At 36.6% G+C, this 13,438-nt stretch overlaps 1 protein-coding gene across 1 annotated transcript in view; it reads left to right on the top strand.

The window, feature by feature from the left end:
- The window catches only part of Glut1 (Glucose transporter 1), a gene marked incomplete in the record, with an annotated part of 492,009 nt that overhangs the window by 351,318 nt on the left and 127,253 nt on the right, over nt 1–13,438 (top strand). The window contains 3 exon segments of the mRNA XM_070100219.1: nt 1,252–1,392; nt 7,594–7,631; nt 7,899–7,931. Of these exon segments, the coding sequence (XP_069956320.1) occupies nt 1,252–1,392; nt 7,594–7,631; nt 7,899–7,931 (212 nt within the window).

Here is a 13,438-nt window from a genome sequence, read left to right as displayed (position 1 = left end):
AATGCAACTTTTTAGGAGTTGAATTGATTTTATAGGAATGTGAAGTATATCAAGCAGAAGCAGTATTATTGTTAAACAACATTTTGTCCTAAATATGGCTTTATCTGGTCTTATAATAAGTCTCAGTTTAGGGGTAAACATTCTAGTACAAGGTTCACTCTGCTCTGTGAGTTTGACATTACCATAATTTCTTGGCTACTTGCAGTGCATTACATAATTTAATCACATTTAACCCTTAAACGGTCCAAACGTATATATACATTTTTTCAATATTTGAAAGTATGTAAAAAAATGTACATCTTTTATTTTTTTACATTTGAAAATGTGTAAAAAAAACTTTCATCTACATTTTTTTTTTTGTTATATTTGAAAATGTGTAAAAAAAAAACATAGATCTAGTTTTGGAGCACTACGGATTTGAACGTCGATCTATCTGGACTGTTTAAGGGTTAAATCTAATCAAGAAAAATAAAGGCCATAATACTGTGGCTGGAACAATTCACAAATAATCCTTTTATTAAGATGGAAGTTTAGATGATGTTTCAAACTAACCTGGGCCATTATGAAGTTGCATGTATATTTTAGCTTCAAATATACATAATATTAGAACTAGTTTTTACAAAAGATGAAAGGTTATATGATGTTTTATTATGTTTCATTTATATTAGGACCTTAATTATTATTCTGCATTTATATTAGCACACAGAAATTATTGTTTTTTATATTTACACATTGGCCGTTTCCCACCAAAGTAGGGTGGCCCAAAAAAGAAAAACTTTTACCACCATTCATTCCATCACTGTTTTGCCAGAGGCGTGCTTGCACTACAGTTATAAAACTGCAACATTAACGCCCCTCCTTCAGAGTGCAGGCACTGTACTTCCCATCTCCAGGACTCAAATCCGGCCTGCCGGCTTCCCTGAATCTCTTCATAAACATTACCCTGCTCACACTCCAACAGCACATCAAGTTCTAAAAGCCATTTGTACCCATTTGCTCCTATCTACATACTCACAATTGCTTGTTGGAAGGCCAAGCCCCTTGCACAAAAAACCTCCTTTACCCCCTCCCTCTATCCTTTCCTAGGCCAACCTCTACCCCTCCTTCCCTCCACTACAGATTTGTACACTCTTGAGGTCATTCTATTATTAGTACAAAAAGAATACTAGTACTGAGCATAAAATGTAATTCAACAGAGTGTAGTTAGAAATGACAGTAGTTATTAATATGGTATTTAATCTGTTTTCTCAGGAAGCATTTGAAAACTACACGTTTTTGCCGTTTAGCGTTTTATTAGCGTGCTTCTGGGTGTTTACGTATTACAAAGTTCCGGAGACAAAGAATAAGACATTTGAAGAAATCTCGGCAATCTTCCAAAGAGGGGTTGATAGGTAAGCTGCGTTTTGTTAGTGTTATTTTGTAGAATATAAGACAGAATTAACAAGATTTTTGAAGGATTTTGAAAAGTCATGTAAACAAAAAACTAATTCTAGCATTTATGTCAGAATGAGTAAGAAATTGTAGATTATTTCTTTTTTCAACACACCGGCTGTCTCCCACCAAGGCAGGGTGACCTGAAAAAAGAAAACTAAAGTTTTTCTTCTTTTTTACATTTAGTAATAGTTTTATTAAGTGATTTTTAAATTACAAAACACTTTTAAAAAGAGCATAAACATTTATTTTGGTGTTATAATAATTACTTATGCAGTTTCATGTATCTTTGTAATCTACTGGTCAGCTCATTCTTTCCTCTGCATGTTCTGAACGTGTGTATACATTGCTACATTAACACTAGTTCTGTCAGTGAAGACACTGCATGAAAAGGCACCATCAAAGCACCAAACTGTTGACAAAAAGTTTTGTAGTAAACAAATCAATTTGTAGAATACAAATTGGGTTGTTGCTCAGACATAACAATCATTATAAAACATTTGTGGCAATTGTGTGTGTTAATATATTCAGTTATAGACTCAGCAGTGGCGAATTATTCCTTATACTAATTAAATATAGTAGGTTGGTAGACAGCAACTTCCCAGGGAGGTACTACCGTCCTGCCAAGTGAGTGTAAAACAGAAGCCTGTACTTGTTTTACATGTTAGATACCTGGAGATACCTGGAGAGAGTTCCGGGGGTCAACGCCCCCGCGGCCCGGTCTGTGACCAGGCCTCCTTAGGTCAGTGTCCCAGGATGCGACCCACACCAGTCGACTAACACCCAGGTACCCATTTTACTGATGGGGAACATAGACAACAGGTGGAAAGAAACACACCCAATGTTTCTACTCTGGCTGGGAATCGAACCCAGGCCCTCGCCGTGTGAAGCGAGAGCGTTAACCACCACTGGTGTCTTTTCTCTGTTTCATAAACACACAAGATTTCAGGTATGTCTTACTACTTCCACTTAGGTCACACTACACTTGCATGTACAAGCATGTATATACACACATCCCTCTGGGTTTTCTTCTATTTTCTTACTAGTTCTTGTTCTTGTTTATTTCCTCTTATCTCCATGAGGAAGTGGAACAGAATTCTTCCTCCGTAAGCCATGCTTGTTATAAGAGGCAACTAAAATGCCGGGGGCAAGGGGCTAGTAACCCCTTCTCCTGTATAAATTACTAAATTTAAAAAGAGAAACTTTCGTTTTTCTTTTTGGGCCACCCTGCCTCGGTGGGATACAGCAAGTTTATTGAAAGAAGAAGAATTAAATATAGTAGGTAGTAGGTTGGTAGACAGCAACCACCCTGGGGGGTGCTACTGTACTGCCAAGCGAGTGTAAAACAGAAGCCTGTATTTGTTTTACATGATGGTAGGATTGCTGATGTCTTTTTTTCTGTCTCATAATCATGCAAGATTTCAGGTATGTCTTACTACTTCTACTTATACTTAAGTCACACTACACATGCATGTCCACATTTATGTACACACACTCGTCTAAGTTTTCTTTGATTTTATCTTAATAGTTCTTGTTCTTATTACTTTTCCTTTCATATCCATAGGGAAATGGAATAAGAATCTTTCCTCCATAAGCCATGCGTGTTGTAAAAGTCAACTAAAATGCCAGGACCAATGGGCTAGTAACACCTTTTTCCATATAGCCTATTAAAATGAAAAAGAAGAAAACCGTCAAAGTGGGATGCTTGAATGTGCGTAGTTGTAGTACAAATGATAAAAAAGAGATGATTGTGGATGTTATGAATGGAAAGCTGGATGTCCTGGCTCTAAGTGAAACAAAGCTAAAGGGGGGTAGGAGAGTTTCAGTGGGGAGAAATAAATGGGATTAGGTCAGGGGTTTCTAATAGACTTAGAGCTAAGGAAGGAGTAATAATAATGTTGAAGGATAAGTCATGGCAGGAAAAGAAGGAATATAAATGTATAAATTCAAGGATTATGTGGAGTTAAATAAGGGTTGGATGTGAAAAGTGGGTTATAGTAAGTGTTTATGCACCTGGAGAAGAGAGAAGTGTAGAGGAGAGAGAGAGAGAGAGAAATTTGGGGAAATGTTGAGTGAATGCGTGGGGAGTTTTGAACTAAGTGAGAGAGCACTTATGGTTGGGGATCTCAGTGCTAAAGTGGGTACAAATGTTGTAGAGGGAGTAGTAGATAAATTTGGGGTGCCAGGGGGAAATGAAAATGGGGAGCTTTAATTGAACTGTGTGTAGAAAGAGGTTTGGTAATAAGTAATACATATTTTATAAAAAAAGGAAAAATAAGTGTACAAGATATGATGTAGCACATAATGAAAGTAGTTTGCTCGATTATGTATTGGTGGATAAAAGGTTGATGGGTAGGCTTCAGGATGTACATGTTTATAGAGGGACAATGGATATATCAGATCATTATATAGTTGTAGCTACAGTTAGAGTAAGAAGTAGATGGGACAAAAGGAAAATGGCAGTAGTAAGTAAGAGAGAGGTGAAAGTTTATAAACTAAGGGAGGAGGAAGTTCGGGTGAGATACAAGCAGCTATTTGCAGAAAGGTGGGCTAGTGCAAGTATTGGTAGTGGGGGGGGGGGGGGTTGAAGAGGGTTGGAATAGTTTTAAAAATGCAGTATTAGAATGTAGGGCAGAAGTTTGTTGCTGTAAGAGGGTGGGTGCAGGAGGAAAGAGAAGTGATTGGTGGAATGAGGAGGTAAAGGGTGTGATGAAAGAGAAAAAGGTAGCTTATGAGAGGTTTTTACAAAGCAGAAGTGATATAAGAAGGGCAGAGTATATGGAGAGAAAAAGAAAGGTGAAGAGGGTGCAATAGGAGAGCAGATGATAGAGTAGGAGAGGCACTGTCAAGAAATTTTGCTAAGAATAAGAAAAAATTTTGGACTGAAATAAGCAAGTTAAGAAAGCCTAGGGGACGAATGGATTTGTCAGTTAAAAACAGAGTAGGGGAGTTAGTAGATGGGGAGCTGGAAGTATTGGGTAGATGGCAGGAATATTTTGAGGAACTTTTAAATGTCAAAGAAGGGGAGGTGGTAATTTCATGCACTAAAACCAACCATACCCTGGCTGGGATTGAACCCGCGGTCATAGTCTCAAAACTCCAGCCCGTCGCGTTAGCCACTAGACCAGCTAGTCACAATAAGATTCGTCCAACTATGTATATTTCTACACCATAGGAAGGTTAGCACAGGCACCACTGTGACCACAAATGCAAGTTTTTACAGACGAATCTCCAGCTAGAGTGGCCGTGACAAACTCTAGCTCAAGTCCCTTCACTGCCATCAACATGACTCACGAAATCGTAATCAGGGAGGTATAACACCTTTTAAGAGTGAAGAAGAGCAGGATGTGAGTGTGGGGGAGGTGCACGAGGCATTACATAGAATGAAAGGGAGTAAGGCAGCTGGAACTGATGGGATCATGACAGAAATGTTAAAAGCAGAGGGGGGGGGGATATAGTGTTGGAGTGGTTGGTATTTTTGTTTAATAAATATATGAAAGAGGGGAAGGTACCTAGGGATTGGCAGAGAGCATGTATAATTCCTTTATATAAAGGGAAGGGGGACAAAAGAGATTGTAAAAATTATAGGGGAATAAGTTTACTGAGTATACCAAGTAAAGTATACCTATTAAAGCCATATAGCATTACCTATTATTACTCAGTTCTCTTGTACTCACTGTAACTCACCTAATGACCATTTAGTCTGTTATAGCCTAATTAATCTTAAGTTAATTTTAAGTTTGCCCAAAATGCTCTGCATACAAGGGGCTTTTGGCATGTACACTCAACTATTACATATATTCCTTTGTACAGCTATGTATCATGTCAAAATAAATTATTATTAGCATTATTATTATTATTATTATTATTATTATTATTATTATTATTATTATTATTATTAAGTGTATGGTAGGGTTATTATTGAAAGAATTAGAGGTAAGACAGAGAGCAGGCTTGCAGATGAGCAAAGAGGCTTTAGAATGGGTAGGGGATGTGTAGATCAGGTGTTTACATTGAAGCATATATGTGAACAGTATTTAGATAAAGGTAGAGAAGCTTTCATTGCTTTCATGGAATTAGAAAAGGCATATGATAGTGGTTAAAGGAGTAATGTGGCAGATGTTACAAGTGTGTGGAATAGGTAGTAAGTTACTAAATGTCATATCTAAGGGCAATATGTGGTGTAAATATTATGCAGAGAATTCATAGTGGGGAAATTTAGGAGGAGGTGTGGAGATACTAAAAGTATTAGTCAGAGGGTTGAAGAGGGGCTGTTGAAGTGGTTTGGTCATTTAGAGAGAATGGAACAAAGTAGAATGACTTGGAGGGCATATAAATCTGTTTGGGAAGGAAGGCAGGGTAGGGGTTGTTCCCAAAAAGGTTGGAGGGAGGGGGTAAAGGAGATTTTGTGGGTGAGGGACTTGGACTTCCAGCTAGCATGCGTGAGCATGTTAGATAGGCATGAATGGAGATGAATAGTTTTTGGGACCTGATGAGCTGTTGGGGTGTGAGCAGGGTAATATTTTGTGAAGGGATTCAGGGAAACCAGTAGCTGGACTTGAGTCCTGGAAATGGGAAGTACAGTTCCTGCACTTTAGGGAAGGGGTTTGGGATATTGGCAGTTTGGAGGGATGTCTAAACAGTTGTATCAGAGCACCTTTGCAATGATAGTGATTTTGTATGAGTGATGGTGGAAGTGTTGAATGATGATGAAAGTTTTTTTTCTTTTTAGGTTTTTTCTTTGGGTCACCCTGCCTTGGTGGGAAACAGCCAACATGTTAAAAAAAAAAAATTAAATATGCCACTTTGTTATTATTAATTTAATATATTAACCCTTTGAGGGTTCGTGCCATAGATCTACGGCTTTACATAGATGGTCCAAACCATAGATCTACGCCATGAGCTCAGCTCACTGATAAGCTGTGAGTGGTAAATTTGGGCCTAGACATGAGAGAATACATCTATGTGGTATGTGTGCACCACATAAAACAAATCGTGCAGCACACAGTGCATAATGAGAGAGAAAAAACTGAGACCGTAATTTTCGATTAAAACAGCGACTTTGCAGTGTTTTCTGTATGTTTTTTATAGTTGTATTTGTGATTTCTTGGTCTCATTTGATAGAATGGAAGATATATTATAGAAATAGAGATGATTTTGATTGGTTTTAGTACTGAAAATGGCTTGAAACTGAGCTCAAAGTAGCAGAAATGTTAAATTTTTGCTGATGTTCAAGAGTAAACAAACGACCTCACACGTCTAATACACACCAGCTGGTGGGTCTAATATGCATTCACAAATATGGTGATGATATTTATACAATTATTACAGTATTTCATAACAGTAAATCTTCTATATTTTGGTTTGAATAAAAATTCATTATGTAAATAAAAAATCAAAATGGAATTCATTTGTAAAGCCTGAAAACATAACTAATGAACAGAGGAAATGTTAGTTTAGTGCCAGGAATGCCTGCATTGTTTATTCTGGATCCTGTTTTGAAATTGGAATATTTTGAACTTTGCATTAAATTGGCCAAATTACCAATTTCCGATCACTTTATTTTGTAGTTGAAACAGTTGACTTGGCGATTTCTTGTGCTCAGTCGATAGAATAGAAGTAATACTAGTGAAATAGCTAAGAATTTGGTTGACTGAAATAATGTAATTGGCCTAAAATGGGAGTCAAAGTTGGCAAAATCGCTGATGCATATATATCGCTGACACATCAAAATTTGCTAGAGCATAATTTCGTCAATTTTCCATCAAATTTCGTACTTTTTGTTTTATTTCCTTCAGAAAAAGATTCTCTACCATTTCATAAAAAATAACAAAATTATTTTTTGAAAATTCTTGGACTTTGGTGCACACTTTGAAATTTGGCCTTGAACCCTGAAAGTGTTAATGCTTATTCTTATGGCCTTGTGAGGGCCAGAGAGATGCTTGTAAATACATGGTTGTCTGCATTCAAGAATTATACAAAGTTTTATTATGTCTCATTATTTAGCTAGTTTGTAAACAATAAATGTTGACCTGGGGGCATTATATTAAAATATACTTGTGGATATCTCAGAATTTGAGGGTAGGGAGTGTATATGTTTGCAAGTCTTATGAATGTACTGTAGTGAACCCTCAGTTTTCACAATAATTTTCTCCCTTCATGCCGCACAGGGAATACCTGGATGACCCCAGACTGTACGGGTAAGTGGCAATTATTTCCATGCGCGCTAGTCCCGGAGCGCTACACGATGTCACCTGCCATTCAGGCAATTGAGTTTTTTTTTTCTTTTTTTTCTTTTTTTCTTTTTTTTTTTTTTGGGTCTATTTAGGAAAATGTATGGCAACTGTAACTATTTTTGTCTTGTAAATTTGATGAGATTATTGGTAGAGAGAGTAAAGAAGAGTAGGAGTCCCCATGTGTGGCACTCTGAAGCACACTTGGCTCATGAGCCTTTACTTTATTTGCAGTAACTTCCATGCTGTCACGAGCAGCAATCACCTGTAAGTACTCTTGTTGGGTTATCCCCACCCACTTGTCAGTGTCCCGTCGTGGCGCGCTCCCTTACTAGCCACCGCCTCCTTTACTGGGGTTCCCGATATTGCTCAGTTCACTGTTAATACACGAGTGATAACAAAAATACATCACAGTTTAAAAGCCAAGCATTATAGTATTGGATGTGCAGCTTGTATCATTGTTATAATGTTGGTAGAATTACCGACAGTATGCCAGATAAAAGGACACGTGCAACTAGTGTGACATTTTATTGTGGCAACGTTTCACTCTCCAGGAGCTCTGTCAAGCTATTATGGCTTAACAAAGCTCCTGGAGAGCAGAATGTTGGCCACAATAAAATGCTGCAATAGTTGCACACTTGTCCTTTTACCTAACAGCTTGTATTATGTATTTTAGAAGAATACTTTAACATAACTAAATCATTAAACAAAGTTCAAATCAATATAAATATTTGTACTGTATTCTGAGTTTGTAGCAGTAGCTTCTGTTGCTTTAATATCATTTGCAGAAAATATAGTAAGAAAAAATATAGTGCTCCTTCAGCTTCCATGAGCATATGTAAAGGAAGAATAACATGGATGGTGAGTTTTTACATGCTGAATTTTGTTTCACTGGGAAAAAGGGAAAAGCATTCCCATACTCAGTTGTAATATTATTTTAATGTACAATATTTTGGGTTAGTTCTATTACAAATGCATCATATAACAAACTAATTTTTGCATAAAGTGTATTGACACATGTAAGTAGCTGTTCAATTACTTGTTATCATAGGATAACTTAGCTCTTGTGCTAGGGTATCAGATTGGTCAAACAGATAACACCAGTAACATAAATAAAAATAAAGATAACAGGGCATTATCTATTGTGGTTGCACTAGACAACTCAGAGTGAGAGTAAAAGACAAAGGAGCTGGATATTAAAAATAAACTATGATAACACTGTAATTAGGAATAAATGGTTAGAATCACAGCCATAATTTTTAAAGGGGTAGACCAGTGGAAGGCCTCAGTCAGATGACCAAAATCTCCAGCTGCAGTTCATCATGTGACTAAGACATACATCAGGATGTACTTTTCCTGTTTTCTGACAAACCTTACCTAACCTAAAGAACAACAAGGCACAGTACTGTGACCTAACCTAACCTGTCTATAACAATTCATTACACACAATGAAAAAAAAAAAAAAAAAAAAAAAAAAAACTAATAACTGGCCATGCAAATACAGGTACTCCTCGACTTACAGTGGATTTATATTCTGACAAACTCACTGTAATTCAAAAATATTGTAAGTTGAATATGATATGCTAAATAAATAAGTAAACAAGTAACTACTGTCACTGAATAAATAAATAAATAATTACTGTAACTAACTAAACACCACTATTGAAAAGTACAAAAATGAACACAAGTTAGGGACTTGCTGCCTTCATGCTGGCCAATATTGTTAGTTTCATCTCCAAAGTAATTGCTTGTGCACCATTGTAAAGTCGAAATATTGTAAGTCAAACCATCGTAAGTCGAGGAGCACCTGTGTATATCGTGCCTGAAAACCCATGAATATAAACTCTTGAACCCAATACATACCCAAGATATCCTGTACATGATTGAAGCGGAAAATGGAAAAAAAAAAGAGCTATGCTGCTAGTTTCAAAACGAGCAACCAACCCTGGGCTAGCCCCCACAGAAACAACATTTCTTCATAAAGCGCCCTCCAGTTTCTGACTGCAAAATTGAAATGTGGTTTCAACAGATTTTTAAATCATGAGGCCTGGTAATGGATCAGGCCAAGGGGGCATTGACCCCCAGAACACCCTCCAGGTATACACCAAGTATAGCCTCACTGTTACCTTATAACAACCAAAACATGACTTTTACTATGAGGCAGAATAACAAAACTTAATAATAATTATAATAATCTTTATAATAATCGTTATTTCTACAAGTACATGTACAAGGTATACAGACCGTAACTGACATCAGTGACATACTACTACAGAGTCTCCCCTACTTACGAACAGGTTCGGTTCCGAGCAGTCGTTCGTAAGTCCATTTGTTCGTAAGTCCAACGTATGTACGTATACAGTATTGTACAGTAGAGTAGTATGTACGTATGAACATGGAGTAACCTAGAAGTGTACATAGTTTAAACATATACGTGAACACAAGAAAAATACAAAAATACATTATTATGTCCACTTTTGGCACTTCTTAGCACTACCACCTGCATCACCACTACTGCTGTGCTTAACACCAGACTTATTGGGGGTATAATAATCACAGATAACACTGAATTTGTGGAGAGAGCACAAGCACATGTATGAACGATGCCGCTAGAGCAATCTACTATGTATTGTTTACATCTCAGCGCTTCCCGCAAATTGTTTGTATTATTGAAAGTTTACAACATGAATGTTTGTATATAGGGGAATCTCTGTATATAGAAAGCCCTTTGTTATACAGAGCATTTTGGGCAAATGAGGTTATTATTATTATTATTTTTATTATTATTATTATTATTATTATTATTATTATTATTATTATTATTATTATTATTAATGTTATCCTCAGGATGTGATCCACACCAGTCGACTAATACCCGGGTACCTATTTTACTGTTAGGTGAACAGGGACAGCAGGTGTCTTAGGGAAACACCCGTACTGGGGATCAAACCATGGACCTCAGTGATGTCAGCTAACATTTGAAAGATGTGTGGGAGATCACATCTCTGCCTCATTGAACAAACAACAATAATCTTGTGTCTGACCTTTTAACCCTTTGACTGTCGCGGCCGTATATATACGTCTTACGAGGTACCGTGTTTGACATATATATACTCATAAATTCTAGCGGCTTCAAATCAAGCAGGAGAAAGCTGGTAGGCCCACATGTGAGAGAATGGGTCGGTGTGATCAGTGTGCACCATATAAAAAAAATCCTGGAGCACGCAGTGCATAATGAGAAAAAAAAAACTCCGACAGATTTTTTTATTTAAGATGCCGACTTTGTGGTCTATTTTCGTATAGTATTTATGATTGTATTCTCGTTTTCTTGGTATCATTTGATAGAATTGAAAACATATTATAGAAATAAAGGTGATTTTGATTGATTTTACTATAAAAAGAACCTAGAAATGGAGCTCAAAGTAGGGGAAATGTTTGATTTTTGCCAATGTTCAAAAGTAAACAAATGATGCCATTGTCCAATAAATGTCCAACTAGCCATTCTAATATGCAGTCATGAATGGGTTGATGTTATTTATACAATTATTACAGTATTGCAGTAGTCTGCATAATAGTAAGTCTTCTATTTTTTGTTTGATTAAAAATTAAAAATAGAAAGCAAGAGTAATATCAGAGAGGCCTGGAAACATGACTGATGAGCAAAGAAAATGTTATTTTAGAGCCAGGAATGTCTGCATTGTTCATTCTGGACCTTATTTTGAAATTGTCATATTTTTTAGTTTTCGTAAAATTGGCCAAATTGCAAATTTCTGACCACATTATTAGGTAGTTGACATCGGTAAATGGGCAGTTTCTTGTACTCAATCAATAGAAAAAATGGAGTTCTAAATAAATAGCTATGAGTTTGGGCGACTGGAATAATGGAATTAGCCGAAAATAGGGCTCAAAGTGGGCGAAATCGCCGATTTGTAAACAGCGCCGAGGTCGCTAACTTTGCGAGAGCATAATTCCGTCAGTTTTCCATCAAATTTCGTTTTTTTGGTGTCATTACAATCAGGAAAAGATTCTCTGTCATTTCATAAGAAAAAATAATATATTTTTTTTTTTAAATTTTGCGACACCAGGAGACACCTCAGGATTGGGGGTTGCGACAGTCAAAGGGTTAAATAAAATAGATACTCTGTTATTTAACCCAAAATGAGAACCCTTGATTAAACAAACCGTTGGTGTATACACAAACTGGTGGTAAAAAAGGCACAATACTGTGACTGATATTCTGCCTTGTGTATTTGTTCCTTATTTATTTATTTATTTATTTATTTATTTATTTATTTATTCCCCCCTCTGTGTTGTTGCTCTTACCCTCTATGGGCACCTAGCTCCTTTGCAGTGCTCCTCTTTCTTAGTATTTGACTGGCTCCTCCTCCTCCTTACTACCTCCCCCACTACTACTACTACCTTCTACCTCCACTGCTGCTTCTGCTGCCTCCGCCGCCGCCGCCACCGCCGCCTCCTCCGCCTCCTCCTCCTGCCTATATATACGCCTCCTCTCTCCTTTTCATTAGTGTAACTTTGTAATTGGTCCAAGTCAGACCGAAACGTTGTTGTAAGCTCCTCTCTTCTATGTGCAGGTTATTTGTGAAACTGGTGGTGTTACATAAACTGGTGGTGTATACATGAATTGATGTGTATACAAACTTAATACTAATTGATACTGTACTTAGAGAATTGCAAGGAATCACACTGAATTACACTGTTTAGTCAGGGTAGATATTTATTGACCATATCAGTTATCACTTTTAGATTGATCAAATCTGATGAAACTTGATAATGAACATTGTTCCCACACTGTCCTCTTACTCCACACTGGTAATGTTACCTGTACTAACACACAAATAAAAACAGTCACAACTGCTAATCATAAAAATCCAATATTAACCCCTTGACTGTCGCAACCCCCAATCCTGAGGTGTCTCCTGGTGTTGCAAAATTTAAAAAAAACAATAATAATTTTTTCTTATGAAATGATAGAATCTTTTCCCGATTGTAATGACACTAAAAAAAACGAAATTTGATGGAAAACTGACGGAATTATGCTCTCGCGAAGTTAGCGACCTCGGCGATATTTACAAATCGGTGATTTCACCCACTTTGAGCCCTATTTTTGGCTAATTCTGTTGTTCCAGTCGCCCAAACTCATAGCTATTTCTTTAGAACTCCATTTTTTTATCGATTGAGTACAAGAAACTGCCCATTTACCAATTTCAACTACCTAATAATGTGGTCAGAAATTTGCAATTTGGCCAATTTCACGAAAACTAAAAAATATGACAATTTCAAAATAAGGTCCAGAATGAACAATGCAAACATTCCTGGCTCTAAAATAACATTTTCTTTGTTCATCAGTCATGTCTCAGGCCCCTCTGATATTACTCGTGCTTTCTATTTTGAATTTTTATTCAAATAAAAAATAGAAGACATACTATTATGCAGACTACTGCAATACTGCAATAATTGTATAAATAACATCAACCCATTCTTGACTGCATATTAGAATGGCTAGTTGGACATTTATTGGACAATGGCATCATTTGTTTACTTTTGAACATTGGCAAAAATCAAACATTTCCCCTACTTTGAGCTCCATTTCTAGGTTCTTTTTATAGTAAAATCAATCAAAATCACCTCTATTTCTATAAAATGTTTTCCATTCTATCAAATGAGACCAAGAAAACGAGAATACATCCATAAATAATATACGAAAATAGACCACAAAGTCGGCATTTTAATTAAAAAAAAAAACGGTCGGAGTT

This window comes from Cherax quadricarinatus, chromosome 72 (assembly GCF_038502225.1).
Source record: "Cherax quadricarinatus isolate ZL_2023a chromosome 72, ASM3850222v1, whole genome shotgun sequence".
Lineage (NCBI taxonomy): Eukaryota > Metazoa > Arthropoda > Malacostraca > Decapoda > Parastacidae > Cherax > Cherax quadricarinatus.
The sequence above is the reverse complement of the archived record's forward strand: the minus strand, read 5'-3'. Positions and strand labels throughout refer to the sequence as shown.